At 36.1% G+C, this 21,110-nt stretch overlaps 2 protein-coding genes across 3 annotated transcripts; one reads left to right on the top strand and one right to left on the bottom strand.

The window, feature by feature from the left end:
- Positions 1 to 1,006: 1,006 nt before the first annotated feature.
- On the bottom strand, positions 1,007 to 16,960 carry LOC109029848 (WD repeat-containing protein 44). The gene is made up of 9 exons (XM_019040513.2): positions 16,759 to 16,960; positions 14,997 to 15,141; positions 13,976 to 14,240; positions 12,498 to 12,889; positions 11,510 to 11,650; positions 8,924 to 9,271; positions 7,744 to 8,034; positions 7,353 to 7,514; positions 1,007 to 6,650 (listed from the first exon to the last, which is right to left on the bottom strand). The coding sequence occupies exons 1-9, from the start codon at positions 16,818 to 16,820 to the stop codon at positions 5,418 to 5,420; spliced, it is 3,039 nt and encodes a 1,012-aa protein (XP_018896058.1). The 5' UTR covers positions 16,821 to 16,960; the 3' UTR covers positions 1,007 to 5,417.
- Positions 16,961 to 17,050: 90 nt separating this feature from the next.
- RpS21 (ribosomal protein S21) lies at positions 17,051 to 20,899 on the top strand. Of its 2 annotated transcripts, XM_019040515.2 has the most exons (4): positions 17,051 to 17,252; positions 18,492 to 18,624; positions 19,502 to 19,557; positions 20,692 to 20,899. In XM_019040515.2, coding segments are annotated over exons 1-4 (240 nt in total). In that variant the 5' UTR covers positions 17,051 to 17,202; the 3' UTR covers positions 20,693 to 20,899. The 2 variants fall into 2 exon arrangements, with proteins under 2 accessions (XP_018896060.2, XP_018896062.2); XM_019040517.2 differs by lacking the exon at positions 20,692 to 20,899 and having other exon boundaries at positions 19,502 to 19,558.
- Positions 20,900 to 21,110: the final 211 nt, after the last annotated feature.

Here is a 21,110-nt window from a genome sequence, read left to right as displayed (position 1 = left end):
TAAAACTGAGTTGCAAAATATATTTTTTAGAAAATCATTTAGTCTCAATAATACTACAAGTCAACAATTATTGTAACAAATGATACTTTTGACCTTAGAACATTGATAAAAATCGAATTAAAGTGAAGTCAGTTTGATGTTCTTGCCCCTTACAGTACAGTTTTGATTAACCAACTGAAATTCGAAAGAACCTTATTCACGAATTTCCGTACAATAACTCAAAAATACCTCAGATATTTTGAAGTAAAACAAGTTGAGAAGTGTTCTGATTATTCACTCCCCCTCAGACTTTAAACCTCAATACTACGAAGACAAACTCTACATTGGAAAAATAAAGATAAAACCCTGACTTTCTCTACTACCGCTGGGTAACAACGGCACACAATTTCAAACTGACTTCAACGCTCGAAAGTACCAATCACTCGGAGAAAAGAAATTCTCATGGACTTTAAGAAGACGTTTACACAGAGAAATCCTGTTTGCATTTGTGACACTAAGGAAAAGAGACCTCATCCCATAGAGTCACATTTTTCTGGGTTTTTAATTTTGTAAAGTCGGATCAGAAATTTTCGAATAATCTCTCTTTTACCTCACAAAATAAAATTGCAAAATAAAATTGCAAGCTGTTCAGTTTATTTTCAGGCATAGAAGGCAGATAGTTGCTCTTTTATCTGAAAATTTTAAGCCTCACAATCAGTTGTAAGAAATTAAAATTTCAAATGGATTTTTCCTAAAACTTTATTTCTATATTTGTTTAAGGCTTTTTATTTTGCAAACTTGTTCAATGAAAGCTCCTATACATATTGTTGGTGGTACCAATGTTTTGATAGTGCATTTTTTTTCACTAAGGTCCCTTTTCCTTTCGACAGTCACATAAATTGAGTCATCCCGAGAGAGACTAATTGCTGGAAAGAGTGGTGGCCAATAAAATTCCCTCTCATGGTAGCAAGAAGAATCCTAATGGTGAACTAAGCTTGATACCTGCTGTTTTTACAATGATAATAAATTCGGATCAGAATTAAAAAGACGAATTTTACAATCCAGTTTCGATCTTATTCTCGTTTCAAACCTAAAATGTTTGAACCTTGTAATTATTTTCAGTATTGACCATAAGATTCAGAGACATGTCGATAGTGAAAGTACCAAACCATGGATCACGATTGCAGCCTTTGAAAATTTCCGCTTTTATTTAATTTTTAAGAGAGAAGACTGTTTGATAGGAAAAATGATCAGGCTTTCTTTAAAAACGTAAAATGTGACCAAAGGTTTGCTATATCGCAAACCAAGATATGTGGTTTGGGAATTTCACCATCTTTACAAAAAATTTTGAGTGATACATTGGGCAAAAAGTAATTTTGGTTAAATTAATGTAACTTTTCTGTGAGACAGAAAATACAGAGGTCAGCCTCCTTTTTTAAACAGTTCTATTATTGTCCTTGCGTAAAAATTTCATCATGACTGATTGAGTGATTGATTATGTCAAATGAGTTTGGACGGAATCGGAAGGGATGAAACGAACAAGTCAATTTGACAAATGATTTGAAAAAACCGTTAAGATTCAAAGAGCTAGTGATATTTTGGAAGTACTGAGGTATTAATTACATAATTCAAGTCGAATTTATTTATAAATATGATCAAAGAAAAAATTAGAGAATAAAACATACATTCAAGGTGAATCCTCAGTTCATGTTCAAAAAGTTGAGTTAACGGATATATGTATTTTCCATTCAGCAAAACGTATTCTACATCTTTATGCTGAGAACTGAACTCAAACATAATTTTAAGAGGGTTTGCTTCCGCCATTATATGTAGATCATTTTTGACACCATTTCTCAAAAACACAGAACTTCGGCGGCATACTTCACAACTTGAATGAATTATTGATACAGAAAAAGGGCATTAACTGCAATTAATCATGCCAAAAAAATTCAATTCCGGTTCTATTTAGGATGCTTTTTACTTAAAAACAATTCAATTACAAACAGCTTCCCAACAACACACAAAAAACAGAACAAATAAAGCAGTCAATGGAGAGGATCAAATTAAAAAGAGGGAGGAAAAAGAAGAAAGAAAAAGAATCTGACTAGTTTAAAATAGAGTGATAAGTGAACAAAGCTACTAACATTTAGCAAAAAGTAGCCTATAAACCTATACATTTGATCCAGGTGGCTGTTGACGATTACAACCGATTAGCGAACTGAAATCCATCGCAGGTAAGGAAGAAACCTAGTAAGACAGAGATGACTCCAACTTATAAAATCAAAGAATCTGCAAGGTCATTGCTGCAGTGCTAAAGTAAACCAATGCATGAACAATTGGCTGCTGCCAAATTTCCTCTGATAAAAGATTTATTTTGGAAGAAAGTTAATATTTTTTATGGAAATTTTAAGATAAAGTAGATTAAATCGCAAACAAAACTGTCTGAAAAATTAAAAGGAAAATATTAACAACCTTCTCAATAAATTCGTATCTTATCGAGAGCAATTCAACAACGCCTGAAGGTTTATACGGCATTTTTTCTTAACACAGCAGGTTAGCTCAAGGGCATGACTGTTGCTCTTTCTCTCAAATTTGGCCAAGGGTGTGATGTTTCTAATTCCATTGCCAGTGCAAACCCAAAAAAAGCTGTTTCGAGAATTCAATTTTCATGCAGAAGTTGCTACTACCTGAGAAGTCAGGTTTAAAAACCTTAATTTAAACTGTAAATAATTTTCTCCATTAGGAATAGTGATAAGGATCACTTAATTTTTCTCACGTAAAAATTAATAGCATTGAACTTGAGGGATCTGATTATAAAGTGAAATTGTGACACTAATACTAATGTACCTATGCAAAAAAATAAGCTCGATCATTCGGTTTGTAGATAGATATTCTTTGTACAGCGGCAGAGTTTGATTTGATAGAAAATTATTAAAATAATGCGGAACCAGATAGCTGAGATAAAGGAGTCAAAACATTCTTTGTGACTTTTCATTAAAAATTGAGATAACAGGGATATCATAAAAATAAGCAAAATAACATCAACTTGAGTCAAAAATCACAGCGCAAGATAAAGTGAATCATATTTAATTGATAAAGTGTTAATGATCATCTTGCAGATAAAAAAAACTGGCGCAATGGGGCAAAAAGCTAAAAATGAACAGGGGTCCATGTGTAGAAATTAGTTGTCTGAAATTTTTACCCAGTCTCATCACAGAAATATTTTTCTCTCTTGGTTTCCTAAATTTTCAAGTTTTCAAGAAAGTTCTTAAAAAGAACTCTAATTGAAAATTGACAATCAGCTGAAAACGTATTAGCTGAAAAGAATCAAACTGATTGGTCACATGCTGACATTTTTTTGGCTTTGATTCTTGATCCTCAAGTCCCCAACTCCGGGAAGAGGTCTCTGCCATGAATAAATGAGGAGTTTTTGAAGGGTATTCGAGACACTCACATGAACAACTTCTACTTGGAACCTGCTATTATGAATGATTGCCTCTATTTTTTGTATGATGCAAGGACCAACAATATTACAATGACTCCTTCATGATCATGATAAGCCGCGACCTTAATAATTATCTTTTTCACATCATCAGATCCCATTCTCAAGTATTTTTGCTTGGTAACGAGACTGCACAAATACTAGGTTTATTGTTAAAAATTAATGACAAGAGTTAGCAACAGTAACTCCCTAATAAATCTAAAAGATGAAAAAGCATTGACCACAAGAGATCTTGGCCAATTTTTAAAAAATAACAAAAGCTTACAAGTATCAACAAGTTAAAAAATTATCCAACTACACTCCATTTAAATTTCAGGTTTAAATGCACAGATAACCTGAATTCTTTCTTTAAAAACGGAACTTGAGCAGAATTTCTGCCGAACAACCATTTTTAAGCTGCTTATAGTTCAAAAGAACCGATAACTGGTAAAAGATATAAAACAAGAATAAATTAGTTGGGATACAATTGAAAAGGACCTAAAGGCCTAGAACCAATGTTGCTATCTTGAAAATAATTAGAATTTTGTCCAAAAGAGGTTGCTTGCCAATTTCAGATTATTTTCAGCGGTCGACAACACTGCTTAGAATCTAGACAAAAATTGCTTGTTTCAAAGAGAAATGTTTTAACAATTGATAAACTTCACTATAAGACGTTGTAAAATTATTCACAACTGATCACAGATTTTCATACGCTAATAATAAATTAAAAATATTGAAGTTTTTACTAGCTCGAGAAGCTCATAGCTCATATTTAAAGCATAGTAAGCATTGAATTTCACTTGAGGTGATTACAGAGATTCCTGTGGATGGCAAGGGAGCCAAAAAATGTTGGGCCGGTGATGAGGAGGTGATGAAAAAGATGATAATCAGGAAAAGTAACAATCTCAGATTGGTTAAATACTTTTTAATTCGTGCTTATTTAGCTGATGATGATCTTTTAGCAAAAGCCTAGAAATTATGTTTTAAATACTTTCAAATTGTATTGATTTATTGTACAGCCTTGCATACTGTTGCAAATATATTTTAAACTTCTCTAAGATATTTTCTTCCAGATACGCATCAAATTTTATGCTTTGATTTCGTACACTGTAACTTTGAAAAATAATCTTCGAGGAAGTTCCTTCTCCTTATCTCACCTTTGTCATCATGAATCCTCAAAAATTGCTCTTATCAGTCGTTGAATGATATAAAAAGCCGCATGGGATGGACACCAACATAAATATTTCTTCATTAATTTTGATCATAAATTTGAAATCATATTGAAGAAACTGATGAAACTCATTCTTTCTCATCATCATTGCACTTAAAGCTGCGTTTAGACAGGCCGGCAAGCTGCTTGACAAGCTTCCTGGCAAGCATGTAATTGTTTCCTCGAATTGCCTCACGCAGCTGACACTGATAGCACTGATCTAATGGACGTATTTCTGCCAAACAGGATTGTATGTATTAAGACATGAACTCTGAGACCCATAAGAATATATGCATGACAGGGCTCACGTCATAATGGACATGGTTCCGTTTGGCAGAAATACGTCCTAATGAAGCTGATTGAGCGGCTTAGCCAGCCGTTTGACCACGCTTTAGGGGCATTAAGTTAACCAACTAGATCCTGCTGCTTCAGAAAAATAATTAAATAGCTAAAGCTATTCTCAAGAAAGGAGCATTCTGCAAAGAGGAAGTCAGTCTCACAATTTTTGTTTTAAATTTATCATTACTTTTGAAGATTAGTGGAAAAAATTTGGCAAATCACCTGCACCAAATGCCATGAGTAATTTTTGATTTAAATATTTTCCAACAAAATGAAAAGAGGAAACCCTTTGGACACTTTGACAAGGACTTCTTGTAAAAGTAAGAATATTTAAAGGCAACCAGAATGCAGTGTACTCCTCAATTGATGAACTCGGAGCAAGTGAAAAACTTCTCTCAACACTTACAGTTACGCTAGCGCTGAGGCAGGCAATGAACTATGCTTTGGCTTCGTTTTGTTCATGAAGACTCGAATGCAGCCATTGAAGTCAGCGCTTACCAAGACATAACCGCTGCACCCTTTGGTGTGTTGAGCCACTAGCGGATCCTCAACTTTCCCAGGTTTTGGGTCTTCTGCAGTGTCTTCTAATTGCTTGATGATGATCTCAGGATTAGGAGCAAAAATTGCGCACGTTACGACAGCATTGTGAGCTTTGATGCCTTCCCAGAAGTCATTGCGATCACGCCTAACAGAGGTGAACTTTGAGTAGTCATGGTGGGTCTTCCAAATGTAAATACATTGATTTTCTGAGCCAGAGACGATGTACTTTCCATCATGGCTGAAACTGGCTTTAATTTGGCTGCTGACATTGACATAGCCTTTGTACTTGCATGATAAATTCAAGTCGCGCAAATCGTACAAACGAATGCGGCTGTCATTTGATGTAACTAGGATTTTATCTTCTCCAGGCATTGGTTCGATGCCGCTGATTTTCCGTCCAGTAGAGTTCTTACCTCGAGTTGATCGTACATGGATTTGCGTGTGATACTTCAACTGATCTGCATTGTAGAATATACATCTCCCATCATACGATCCAACCACCGCAAATTTTCCATTCTGGCAGAAGTTTGCAGCTGTTATTAATTTTGTTTGACCCTCAACTTCGTTCCAAACAGCAACTTTCTTGTCAGGAATGTTCCAAAGCCGCAATTTTCCGTCCAGCGATCCTGAGAGGAAATACCTATCATCTCTCGGATGGAAACAAATCGCAGTTACAAAGTCTATATGCTGGAAGCAACAGAGGCATTCTTTACGTGAAATGTGCCACAACCTTACAGTTTTATCCATGGAGGAAGACAAAATAAAGTAATTTTTCGACCAGGATACGTCTAACAAGTCAGAGGTATGGCCAGAGTAAACACAGAATGGTCGTGGCATAAATGGTGATCGGTCATTCATTGCCGAGTCACCAAGGAGGAGCATAGGATCCTCAACTGATTGCTGTGATACAAGTGACTCTTGTGAGGGCGTTGGAGATACCTTTTCTGCGTTATATTTGGTCCGCATCTCTAAAAAGTAAGAATAAGCACTCCTGACTACCCAAATTCGCAGGATACGATCTTGACCAGTTGTTGCTAGAAGTCGACCGCAGGTTGAGAACTTCATGCACCAAACAGGGCCTGTGTGTTCACCGCTCAATTCCTGCAATTACAGAAAAAAACACATCAGACAAAGAATGATACATTGAGAATTGTGACACATTGTGCCATTTGCTTCAAACTAACTAAGTAACGAATTGACTTTTTTTCGGTATGCACTTCTCTGACTTTTCAGCTAGATTTCCTTTTCATTCGACTTTTTTCAAAAAGTTGAGACCATTAGTGAGAAAAAGATAATTTTTTCAAAAATTTGTTCAGTACTTTCAGTGGAAATGAAATGAAAGGAGAGACACCAACTGAAACCAAAATTTCGAAAACATGCCATCTCTTTTCCAACGCTGCTGATTTTGTGTAAATTTCCACCTGTTTGAGAAAAGCTATCTTCAACAGTCCTTATTCATAACAAAAAAAGTGGTGAGGAGAATTCTGCATGAAATTTTGTAGAAATTGACGGAAAATTTCAAAGATTACTTCATTGTAAAGCAAATGAAAGTTCAAATGCTATTCTTGGCAGTGCAAATGAGAGGAGACTTTTCAAAACAGCAGTTTGAGGAATCAGTTTCTTAGAATTTGAAAAAGGAAAAAAAATGCACCCTGCTTCAATGAACAGCAGTCCATTACTTCAATGAAGTGATTGAATATTTCTGGTGCTACCAACTTTCAAAGAGGTTGGATGCTACGAAATGATCAAAATATGCTAGAAAGAGGCTAGGATGATACAAAAATAAAGGAAGCCGTAACACACCTGAAGATGCTTGACAGTTTCAAAATCATAAGGTCCCTTATGACTACTTGAGGCACGTAGTTTAATCTGTTCTGCTGGTGGTCTTTCACCCCCTTGTTCATCTACAATATCCATGATATCTTCTTTGTGTCGAATGTTGGCACCTTTGATGGCTTTAATCACCTGCAAGGGGAAAGAATAAAAAATTAGACAGTTTGTTCTTTTAATAATACTCAGGATCAAATCTCTCATTCGTGTCAAAATAGACTATTTGGCATTAACGGCAAAAGTTCCTTTCAGCATAAATACGTCCAATTAGAAGTTTTGATCATTACTTTAAAGACGTAAATAAGAAGATTTTGTTCATTTATTATACAAATATGAGCATTGAACATGCAATAGGATTCCTTACCGTTTTCTTCATGGTCGAACCGATGAAATGCTTAATTTGTGCCGTTCGTTTTTTGACTCGACCTATGTCTTGGTCTTCTTCTTGGACGGGGATGGACTGTTTACTATCGATGCTTTCTTCATCTGACTCCCTCTCTTTCTCCAAGCTGGTGTTGCTGGTAAACTTAGAGGTTAGTTTCATGATGTGCAGAGACAGAGGGTTGATGCACTGCGGTAGTTTATCTTCAGCGATGCTGAGCGGAACTCGCTCCCCAGTGTCAAGATTGAGCACGGTGACTTGCTCCAAGATTTCCTAAGAGGTGGAAAAGAAGAACAGCGATGCTCAAATACTGGTAAATTTAGGACTTTGCTTCAGTTGAGATAATGGGCATTAGCAGTCAAGGTTTTATTTTAAAAAAAAGAAAGGAAAAAAAAGACTGGCCACTAAGTTGATAGGATATTAATGGCAAAATGTATTTATTCATTTACTTATTATTTTTTGATGAAACAGCATATGAAGTGCAAATTGGAGTATTTAAATGAGAGAGAGATCCTTACAGAGATCTTGTGTGAAAAGCGATGCGTGAAAATTTTACGAATCGACTCTACAGAAAAATAAAAGATTTTGCTGTTCTTAGATGAAAAGGTCCCGCCAATTAAGGAAAAAAATAATAATAATAAAAAAAAATTAATCTCAGCCTTTAAAGTAGTATAATTTATGGATTGAATGTCAAATAATTCAACGTAACTTTTGAATTTTCCAATATTACAGATCCGTTAGTTATAGACCTTTCAAAGTTTTAAAATGCTATCCAACTCATTATTGGGACCCAGTTTGACTTGCACAATTTTCACTTTCCTATAACCTTCACAGGTTTCTATAAGCAGACGAATGATAACATGATGATTGGCACATTCGAAAATAAGAGAAATTTATCCGCATTTTATGGGGGACAAGGTCTTTTTCTTGGAATTTTTTGTTTCAGAGACAAAATTTCTGATATGGCTAAAAAAACTAAAACGTAATATCTACTGTAGAGAAAGGTCGGGCTATTGATCTATTAAAATATGTAATCTCATCACACTTTAAAAGTGTAACGCATAGTCACAGTCATTACACATAACTTCAATAATTTTTTTCATGAATGCAATCTATCATTGAAATAAATGCTTAAAGGTTAGTAAGTTTAGGCTGCAGGTACCTTATCAGTTAACTGCTTCCCAGAATCTGTCCTTGTTCGGACGAACATGTTCAGCTGATGAGGTAAGCCCTGTTCGTCTCCTGCTGAGCGTCTTCTTTCTCTAGACGTGCGTGGGCTCAGTCCTAACCTCAATCCGAGGCCACCTCTAGTTCCGGCAACATTTGTGCTGCTGACAGAGCCCAATGGGTATGTGCTGGAATTTCGTGACATGCTCGAAACGCTGCTGGTTAACATGTGCAAAGGCAGCGTATGACTCATGTTCTTGTGGCTTGAAGGGCTTTTATTGTTACTCTCAGTTTTACTAGCTCTTGGCGAGTATCCCGCATGACTCATTGCTGGTAAATGCTCCTTAAAGGAAAAAGGCAATGACATGAGAAAGAGAAAGACATTATTGAAGATAAATTTTGAGTATTGTACAAAATGAGCTGAAAGGTGTCATTATTTTCCATCATAAACTGGGTAATGAAGCTTTCTTATTAACCTAGTGTATTTATGGAGCTCTTTTATAGTGACTTGGTGTAGGAAGTGTGGTATCACTGTCAACCCAAGGTGCTTGTGCATTGTTAGGTGGCATTCTCATCAGAAGTCAATGGAGCTCGTGAGCACACATCTTGTTCTTATCTACTTCTTGAAAGCAATAACACTTGAATCGACCATGAGATTGCAAGATTTAAAAATCTATGATAGTTTAAGTTTTTCAACATCGCATATTCAGATAGTACTTCTTACACTGTAAAAAAGAACAACATTCTGAGAAAATAAAGTATAAAACCCTAGGAACTTTAGGTTTTTTTCATTCTTCTTCGTTTGTAGTAGTTTGTTTTAATGTATGGTTGATGCTAGGAAGGTATTTTATAGGTGGTAAGTTAGTTTTATTGCCTTTTTCTTACATTTTAATTTTTCCCAATTTACAGCAAAAAAATCTGCAAACCGATTTTTGTCCATTTTGAGGCAACTACGAGGGTTGTCCAGAAAGTAAGTTTACCTATTCAATATCTCCTAAACTACAATAGATAAAGAAAATCTGTAAAAAACGTTCAAAAGCCACTACTCTCGGTTTTTTATCGCGCTTTAAAATTTTAAATTTGGTTGAATATAACTCTAGAAAAGTTGATTTTTCTGAACCCACCTCCTCTCCGTGCAGGTCCTAAATTTCATGGAGCGCCAACAGCAAAGGAACTGCTGTGTCTCTTGCTTGTCGCAAGAAAGTGGCTTAAAGGAGGTTGAATTTGATGTAGAATATGGGGAAACACATTTCTTCATCAGAAAATTGCAGGTTCATTCGATAATTGGTGGGTCTGGACTGCAGTACGTGAAAAAGTTAAGCAACAATTGGTTAACTTGTGGAGTTTTGCCACTGAATTTGGTCTCGGTGTGTGAATTGCGCTCTAAAGTTAGTTTTTTAACCAAAAAAGGTGACTATAGCTGCTCAAATTCAGGTTAATTTACAGTGAAGATGTTGTAAATGTTGCATATTTTTCAAAATGATGCAATTTTTCTGAGAGAGGGCAGAATAAGGTGAAGGCTTATGAACAGTTCAGTCTGTGAGTGAGAATCAACGCTGATAATTGGGTAAACTTTTGTTCGAATTCAATTGATTTTAAAGTAAACACAGTCAATCCTGAAATTTCCAAGCTGATTGATGTTCTTCCTTATGTTTAACATGATTTTCAACCATCTCTAAACCACTTGTATACCCATTTGTTTTTCTGTATTTTAATGTGTTTTTATCGTTGTTTGCAATAAGCTATAGGTACATCACTAACAGCAACTCACTTGCTGGTGAGGTGTTGCTCACTTGCTGGTTTCTTCACTTGCTCTGTGAAGTTTTGGACATGTGCGGAGAGGAGGTGGATTTAGAAAAATCCACTTTTGTAGAGTTTTATTGAACCGGATTCAAAAATCTATGATGCATTAGAAAGCTGAAAGTAGTAACTTTTCAACGCTTTTTACAGACTTTCTTTATCTTAGTTTAGAAGGTATTGAATAGGTAAACTTACTTTCTGGACGATCCTTGTATTCAACCTAAGAAGTTGAAATTTTTAATGTTTGAGGAGTACGTCATGTCATTCTGAGGTAGCTTCCATTTTGGTTCCCAAATACTTGGTATGAAAACTACCAGTGTTCGAAACTCACAGGCGCCAATGCGCCTAAGAAATCGGCCATGGCGTCTAAAAGATGAAGGCTCTGCACCAACATGGCCGCTAAAAATCGCCCCCACCCAGATAGAATCCTAATTTTTCTGTTTGATGATTTTTTGAAATTTCTCCCAAATTACAGCTACTTGTTCTGTAACTAAAACATCTTACGTCTAACTTTTAACTGAATGCGCCGTGATATTTGGGCATAAAGTCAATTTGGCCCCTAAAAAATCTTCAATGGCCCCAAACAATTGAGCTTGATGAGCCACATGGCTCCTGAAACTCAAAGATGAATTTTGAGCACTGCAAACTACGATGACCCTTAAAATTTCGGGTAAGTTTCGATCACTGAAATGTAGCAATACTGCCCACCTTCCAAAAATCCATTCAAATATGCTCCCAAAAACAGATCAAACTCCTGAAATGATGAGACAGAATTACATACCTGTGTTTTTACAAAAGAATTCCCTTTAGTCGCAGACTGAATATCTAGAGAATGTTCGAATTCGCGAGTGAGCGATTCAATAGTGCTTGCTGGACTTGGTAGGGATGATTGTTCAGAGTACGTAACATTAGTCTCAGTTTTCTGAAAAAAGAGAAGTCATAAATCAAAATATGATCGTCGTAAGTTTTCTTGCTTCAAACTGTTATTCTTTGATAGGATTGGAACACATTGGGTCCAATTTAACCTTTTTTCATCAACTTGTACTTATCCTTTTTATAAAATTTTACGAGTAATGTAAGAAAAATTTGCTTCATTCCAAGAACAAGCCTTAGCTCAGGGTGCATAATTGCTCTCCAGAAAGTCTCTCAAACACTAGAAATATATTGTCACCTACCGGCCAAAGTATCACAAGCGCTATAGAATGTTTAAAAATTTCTGCCGCCATTTTATTTTTTACAGCGAAATTGTTCAATGAAGCTGCCTGAACATTTCACTGAATTTTTTTTTTGCTGTCTAGAGTTTCAGTGAAATTTTCAAACGGGGTCAACCAACAATTTCTCTGTAAAAAAATGAAATTGTGGCGGAAATTTTGAAATGATGCATGGCGCTTGTGATACTTTGGCTGGTGACAATATTGTACTGACAAAAGAGCCTAAAGAGCTCTTAATGACAATTAACAGGATTTCGAAAATTTGTAAAACTGAGCTGTTGCCATGTATTTCAGGTCCAGAAGCTAAAGGATTTTGAGAACAAACTTGCACTGAGACAAACTACAGTACAGCAAAGAATCTGAGCTCTAGAAATTCTGAGTGATCTGGTAGCAACTCTGTTCCTTGAAATTTATGCAGATTACTCTCTAAATAGAGAAAAATAGTACAGGAATCTTACAGAAATATGTTTTTCGACTCAAAGTAAAGTATGACAGAAAGTCTGCGCTGTTGCAAGCTGAATTACACAGCCTCCGAGTTTAGCTATTGATAAAAATTACCTTTTTACTGGGTATTGTACTACCATCAGTGGCAAGAGGAAGGGTCGTAGGAACCTGCGCTTTGTTCTTTTTCTTGCGCCGCGGTGGCGCCACTGGTACCATATTGGATGTGGCCATTGCCTGGGGAGCAGGTATAGGAGTATTATTATTAGAGCTTTTGGTGCTAGCTATAACATCTGGTTCTTGAAACGTGTTTGCTGGAGTTGGTTGAGATGGCGGAGGCTCCTCTTCAGGAACCGGTGGCTTCTCTTCACACACTGGCGTGTTGGTAGTTGGTGACGAGGAAGACGAAGTGGCCGCATCTTCTCGTAGTGTTTGAGTAGAGAGGCTGCGTAGCGTGCTTGTTGAACTGTTGCATGAGCGGGGGAGATCTGACATAGAGGCAGGAGGCACTGAAAATGAAAGTCAGTATCAAAGGAGGTAAACCATAAGTAGAGGAGAGGAAATTCAAAGAATTAGGATAGAGGATTTAGCTCCTGAAAAAAGTAACTGCCATGTTTCACTGCCAAAGGACCGCATACATTTAAGGCTGAGCATTGGTCTGCAAACTTTCGACTGTCCTACAGGACAAAGAGATGCCATCTATCATACTTAATGAACATTACGCCATAGCTAATGACTAGGCAAGACGAGGAGAAATTAAATGTGAAGTTTATTTTAGTACAATTAAGAGATATAATTCATCAGATTTTAACTAGTTTGCTCTGATAGGTTCAGCCAGAGCCATGCCTACTACTAGAAAAATGATCAACATTGGTACAGCTAATTTCTTAACATTAGAGGAATTATATGGAGCACTAAAATGATCAACATTGGTACGGCTAATTTCTTAACATCAGAGGAATTATATGGAGCACCATCTCATTCAATTAAAACTATTGGTACCACAGAGTGTCTATTGGAAAGCGCCATTTTTTTGGTTCTCCTCATCTAATTTCCCAGTACGCAGCATTTGAAGTTCGCACGCAAGTTTCTTTGAAAAAATCAAGGCCTCAGAATAGACAGAAAAGTCAATGAAAGTTGATAATAGAGTGGAAAGAAACAAATATGGGGCAAGTGTAGAGTCTTGACTCCAACTATTAGTCTAAACAAATATGGACTATAATTTGCCCTTGGTGTTTAATTTGCTACCTGAGGATTTCAGACACATATTGAGTACTGAGGATAGATTATTGCCAATAAGGAGGCTGAAAGAGCGGCTTATTGGGTATAAGGTTTGAGTCAACTTATTAATTAAATATCACTGAAATGTATCAGTAATGTAATGCCAAAGTATTAGTGCTGGACACTTAAGTGGCACTTAAAATTGTATTTTCTAAATTTTTTAACTTCAAAATTTATGTTACTTTAGCTTTCAAACTTTCTAAGTTCCTTGTTTCTTTTTTACTGACTTTTTCTTATGACAGAGTACCCAATCATTGATAAAGTTTTTTGCACTCATACAATCATAAACTATTTTTTGAATGTTACTAATTCACCTTGTTCAAAAGTTCCACTAAGAATACGACCAACACGACCAAGAGAGGTCATACTATGGAGAGAGAGAGCATCATGTTCGATCACCCTAAAAGGGTGACAAGTTTTTGTTGCTTGGCTAGTGTAGACACCTTCAACTGATGATGCTTGACTGTCGGACGGAGATCCGCCGACCTCCTCCTCATCCATTTGCATACGTTGCCGCAGCTCCCGAAAACGTCTCCGTTCGCTGACATCCTTAAGTTCTTCAACTTTGTTCGCCTCTTGCTGGAACAGGAAAAAAGAGAGAAGTTTTGAATTGTTTCATCCTATTGAATATATTAATAATAGATAAAAGTAGATTAAGAGTAGAGACCTTTAAAGGCAGGATTGAAAATGATATTAATTTTAATCAGATGATACCAAATTTACAACTAATGCTTCTTCAATGTTTAGCTGCCCAGGTGAGGCAATAATTTACTTCAGATGAAAAACCGCATGAGTAATATTAAAAAAATAAAAGGAAACCACTCGTAAACAATAAAATTAATTCTCATTTTTTGGGACAGGGGTCGTCTCCCTCTTAAGTCTTGTTGCTTGCTCCATTCCAAATTTTAGAAAAAGAGGCAAATTTTCAAATTTGCAATTTCAATAAAACATGCATCTTACTACAAAAGAAGGAAATACCAAAAATAAAAAATTCTGCCTCAACAAACGTAAGGACTTGTATCAAAAGCTGATTGAGTTCATGGTTGAACCAACTAAAAAATTGCATCCTGCGTAAAAATGGCAAATTGAAAACTAAACCATTTGCATTATCCATTCCAACTTTTAGAGTTATTTTGGTATATTCTTCCATTATTTTGTTTACCTGACTTACCTCCGCATATTTTGAAATTTTTAAGCATGATACAATAATGTTTTGAATGAAAGAAAAATACCAGCAAACAAAAATACGTCTTTTTTCCTAAGAAAAATTCTACTTAAACACATCACTACCTCTTTGGTGATTTTTTCAGAGAGGACATAAATGATAAATCTTACCACAATTTTGCTTGAGGATTGCTGTTTTGTGAAGCCACCAGAGGTACTTGATGTGAAAACATCTTGGTCTTCTTCCGTGCTCTGTTTTGCTAGCGTGCTCAAGTCTGGTTCACTCTTAGCTGAACTGAAAGATGACACAATTTCTCTGCAACAGAGAAAAGAAGTCAGCTTCCAAACATTAAAACAAAAAAAAGTTAAGCAGGGCAGGCTACATCAAGAGTCAATTATTCTTGGAGTTCTGGATGAAGTGAAAGGTAGGTACTTTTCTCTCTGAGGAGATTTGCAGCAAATCTTTGCAACAGAATATGATTGACGCTATCTTTGAAAATCCAAAACCGTCTTCCTTGCAAAAAAACGTTTTCATTTGTCCTTTTGGCAGAAATTCTCATCATATTTTTCACAATTGAATCCATCACCCACAACAAATCCAAAACAGAATTATTTCAATCATCTACAAAAAAAGAGCACAAACCAGATATTGTGTCTTTCACCTCAATCATCAGTTTGGTTTGCCTCAGTTAATGCCACCCATCTCATTCCAAGACATGTAAAATATTTAATTGAAAAAATTTGCTTTTGTACTTCAAACACTTGAAGTACTTGAGGGAGTCATTAACAAAACCAAACAGGATGCAGTGAAAAATTGAAGGCTCAATTAAGGCTCAGAAACTATGGCAAGGTAACTTATTGGTCTGTTGATGAGTTTTATAACTTGAATAGCAAAGTAAAAATTCACCCTAACTGTTCAAACAAACATGGGATCATATAAGCGCTTCTTAAAAAGTAACCCCCTCCTTTCCTTTGGTATTATATTTTCATAAATTGATCGATGACTTATCTACTTTTGTAAGCAATAATCTTTTTGACACTAAGTAATTGAATACTTTTTGGAATTTCTTGGCCTTGATTTTCCCACAAAAGGGTGTGAACCCAGCATCGTTTCTCTACCTTGTTATCTACTTTTGTTGTAGAGTGCACTGGAAGGGCACCTCTCTACATGCTGGGAAGGGTCAGCACTTTAGGTAATTTGTCATGGTTTCTGGTGTGGTCGAACTGGAATACGAATATAATCATATAAATTGTGTCACAAATCTCAGCAGATTTTGAATTTTTAGCAAAAGAAGGAGAAGAGCTCCTGTGCATAACCCTAAGGAATTATTCTGAACCAAGAAATTGGCAAAATTTGGAAAAATCAAAGCAGAATCCTGATTGGAAAAAAAGCTCAAAATCGATACAGTTATCGATAACTATATGGAATGCTACGTTTTTTTCTTGACAGGACTCCACTTTCATCTCTCTGAATTTATCTGATTCCTTGATTTAGAAGGATTCTTTAGGCTCCTGGCTCATGGGCTAGGGCTATCATCCTATCTTTGGCTAAAAATTTATTAACTGCCAAGATTTTTTGCTCAATCAATGCAATATATTGCATGCTAGTTTGAACACGTCAGAAACCTCAACAAATCATCTGAATGTATATCTTGGGAATGCCAAGAACTTTTGGCGTTGTGAGGCGTTTTGATGGTCAGACTGAGACCATGCAAACTTTCACCTTCGCACCACTCCCGGAGAAAGTCGTCTTGCGAAAAACAAGAATGTCTACTGTACCTGAAGACGTGGGTTCCGGTCAGACAGCACATTACCTAGCCAAGAAACTGATCTAGTTTGATTCTGACAGCATTATGGCCAATAAAAAAGAGTTTGAGCAATAAAAGCTTTCCAAGTTTCAAGAGTGGGTGGTTTAACTTGCTTTGAGGCCTACCTGGAGCTCCTAAGAGTGTCTTCTGCATCATAAAATTCTTCAGCATCACTACTCGAGGACATCACTGAGGACAGTATGCGAACTTTATTTCACCAGGAATAACAGAAAAATAAGACATTTAACCAGGGAAAAATTTACAAATTGCGTGATTTCATGATTCTAATCTTGATTCTAATCAAGAATTACCTCGAATGTCTGCCGTTATCATTTAATTAAATAAACAAAAATAAAAGTGTAACCTCAAAGTCTTTCATCGGCGATAAGAACCACCCGAAAGTAATCAATCATCGGTGAATGGTGTGTGGTGACGTTGGTGACATCCGATATTTACTTTTTCCACGAGCAAGCCTATATTCTGTGACATTTCGTGCCGAATTCGTGCATTTTGGAGTTAAAAATCGTAGTTCTCGTTTAGTTTAAACCTCTTTTACAAGACTCGTCATCATGCAGAACGACCAAGGAGAACACGTTGATCTGTACATCCCCAGAAAATGGTAAGTACTCCCGTTACGTCACGTGCTTGACAGCACACGTGTAGCCGTTTCGGCTGAGGATTCATCTGCTTTCAAGCGTTGTTTTACCCTCATAACTTCCCCAAAATTTATTTGCACCCCTATTCCTATCAAGCATCAGTACAGATTACCTCACCTTACGAAAAGCACCGTAGACTGGAAGTCCTAACTCCTGAGTTTGCTCTGAAGGGCAGCATGCCGTCCACGATTACATGTTGGTGCTACTGCTGTTCACTATCCTTTCTCAGGGCTTTTTTTATCCATGAAACTTGATGGATCAGGCTATCTGTGGTGTGAAGCTGCCCAGCCTGAGTGAAGATTGCATGGTAATGCTCAACGACTACCTCGGCAGAACGATCTAAGCGTTTTACTGGAATGCATGGTACAGGCTGGACCTAGCAGTGCACCGGGAGTCAAGATTAACCCTGAAGTTACTTTAACACTCTGCATCTTTACAGGATCGAAGAAGTACTTGAAGGGACTGACTATCAAGTAATAACATATTTCATCCTCAAGGTGATTCGATGGACGCCATATTTTGTGTCCGAACAGCATGCGATATATCGCATCAATTGGTTCCATTTTTTCAGCTAATGGTCATTTTTCTCCAATTTTGAGATCGCAATTCTGTTGTCAGGAGACTATAGTACTCACTTATCAATTTTAACAAAGAAATCTAACTTAATAAAGGCGTGGTTTTTTTAGAGAGTAAATATCGCATTTGAGTGCAGTTTCGATATCAGTATCGAATGTGATGTTTTCTCTCTGAAAAAAACCACGCCTTTATTACGATGAATTTCTTTGTTAAAATTGGTCCTGCTATCACATAAGCTATTTTAATGTCTCATTAATTTAGTAATTACTAGGATCCTTGATCCACCAGTTAGACTTAGGTTATGTAAATAGATGTTCAAGTAAAATTTCCTAATACTGTAAAGTAGGAGAAATGAGATGAAGATTTAAAAAAAAAATAATTGGTAAGTGAGTGCTTTAGTCTCCTGACAGCAGAGTTGCGATCTCAAAATTGGAGAAAAATGACGAGCAGCTGAAAAAATGGAACCAATGTATGCGATATATCGCATGCCGTTCTGACACATAATATGGCGTCCATCAAATCACCTTAAACAAGGGCAGTAAACTTATATAGGTTCAGCAAATTATGTATGGAATGTCATAACCGTTCTTGTTTCAGTTTTTTCGTTTGCCTCTTTTTGTTTTCAGCTCTGCGAGCAACCGAATCCTCCACGCTAAAGACCATGCTTCAGTCCAGATTGCTATTGCTGATGTTGATGCCTCTGGACGAATGACTGATACCGTTAAACACTACGCTATCTGCGGCGAAATCAGGCGAATGGTAATTATGACTCATTCTATGCATGGACAAACGCTGTTGATTGAGGCACCAACCAGAAGCGAAGTGTGAATAATCAGCCATTGATATTTTCCCATTTGAAACGATGGTAAAGAGTAAATTAGTAAAGTGTTCATTCTGAACACTCTGATGATGGGTTCTTTTCCATTAGTTCAAAGGACAGAGTCATCGTAAAGCATGCCAAGCCCTTGAAACGAAGTTCAATAGGTCTGTATTCCAAATGCTATTCAAGACATACGGCTAAACTGTTTCATCTCATGAAGGAAGCCAGATCAATGGAGAAGAACGAAACTCATTTTAGTAGAAGAAAACCAATATGTGCCATGTTTAGTACAATTCAACCGAATAAGTTGATAAATTATTGCTGAACTTAGTATAAGCGCCCATGGAAAGAAGTATTATTTTGAGAACTACCTTCTTCTACCTCTCAACTGTTGCTCTCTATTGTTACATATCATTGTTTTTTTAAGGAGGGAATGTAAATTTAATATTGACCTTAACTCAGTAATTCATCCCCCGGAAGTTCAAACTTGTGTGGAGGAGTTCCGAGGCTGCAGAACTCCAAAAAACCCAGAACTTTGATTAATGCCATCTCTGGGTTAAGAGAGTATTCAAGAATTGCTAAAGATCTATTGTAGAGAGTTCAAGTGGCTTATTGCTGAGTTGAAGAAGAGACAGGAGACGGCTCTGTGAGAAAAACAAAAATAGTCTTTCTTACCTGAGAGTAGCTTGCCGCTTTGTGTGTCACCTATTACATTGCTATTTGCCTCTGCCAAAAAGGAGGCAAAGCGAACATTTTGTTTTGTATCGCTCTTTTTATAATTTTTATTTGTTGCTCATTTTTCTTGTTTTCTTCCAGGGTGAATCAGATGACTGTATCTACAGGCTGGCAAAGAAGGACGGAATAATATCTTAGTAAGTGTAAAATGTGGTTTCTTCTTTTCTTATTCAATTGAATCGTATTTAGTCGACCGGAAATTGACCAAATAAGTAAGTTGGAATTGATAGGTTGAGAAAAGTACTGTATTCATTTTTTGACTAATTTCAATGTATGATTATTAATGGTCAATTGGAAACAGTTCTTTTGACTTCATTTTAAAATTTTTGAAGATGATTCCCAGCTTGAACATTCCTTTTTGATTGGTCTACAGACAGAAATAACGATTTTTCTCAAAATAATCCCCCTTACAGTTAAAATTCTAAATACATCAACCATACCCTAAATGCATTTCGCAAAAGCTTGAGATTCAACTTAAGCTGAGGCATCCTGAGTCATTTTAGCCAATTATTTTCATTGCATTTTTCAAAGTAGCAGTTAAACTGACCCTAGAGTAATTTTCTCCATTATTTCAACAATGTAAATTCAGGAAGAAAGTTTTTTGAAAATGTTCAAATCCATTCGTTGTAAATCTTTGTAATGTGGTCCAGGATGACTTATAAGCTTTATTGTCAATGAACTTAAAGTAAAATTATATTTATGTCTAGTTCTATGTTCTGAAGAATGAAATTTCTTTCGTCTTCATACTTTACCTTTTCGAAATATAACATTTTTCAATTATGTGTTATTTGCTGACCAATTACAGTAATTTATCCTGGGTTGGATTACAGTCTACATCGCATTGAATAAGTAACAAATCTGGGCAAAATTTAATTTTCAGGCTTGCTAAACAGTAACTGCCCCAATGCACGAGTACTAAAAATCATTTGCCACCAAAAAAATAGGAATATTTGAAGATGAAGAAAGATAACATATTCTTTCAGCAATTGATTCTCTTATCAAAGGTCTTTTTTGTCAATCAATCCGAATCCTATTTTTAAATTTCACTTCTTATTTTTAAATGATTCTCAATTGTTGAAGGCCATTGATTCACTCTCTAGGTTAGAATCCACATTTCACTTTGATTTCTGACCCAGTCTTTTTGATGTACTGCCTGCCAGCCAAATTACAACCGATCACAAGATAAATTATCCCAAAAGAAGGAAATGAAACTCTTTAAGGTCAATATATTATCACACTAATAGTTTTCTTATTTTTTGTTTTCTTTTCAGAGTTCTACAAGTTGACAACATGAATACGGCTCTTGAAATCTCCTTTTTGTTATTGTTAAGAACAGAATCCTATATCTGAAGTACACTCCTTTTTTTTTTTTTGTAATTTGAAAAGTTGTTCTTCTTGACTCTACCTAATTCCTCACAATAAAGCTGCGTTGCAGTCAGAATCTGTATTTTCCAAAAATAAAAAAAAATCATGAAAAGATTTAGTCTCGGAAGACACTTTCTATGTGATTGAATGTTAGAAACTTTTCTCCCAGGTGTCCACTTTCCTTGCCTTCACCATGGTCAAAACAAAGTCAGTCTCCCGTGATCAAAACCAGAAACTAAAATGAAGTTCGATTGACTCGTGGATAGAGATCCAAACTCTAATTTTTAGAAGAGGAAAACCCTTGTCTTTAGTTGCCATTTATACA

Source organism: Bemisia tabaci, chromosome 10 (assembly GCF_918797505.1).
Source record: "Bemisia tabaci chromosome 10, PGI_BMITA_v3".
NCBI classification, from domain to species: Eukaryota; Metazoa; Arthropoda; class Insecta; order Hemiptera; family Aleyrodidae; genus Bemisia; species Bemisia tabaci.
The sequence above is the reverse complement of the archived record's forward strand: the minus strand, read 5'-3'. Positions and strand labels throughout refer to the sequence as shown.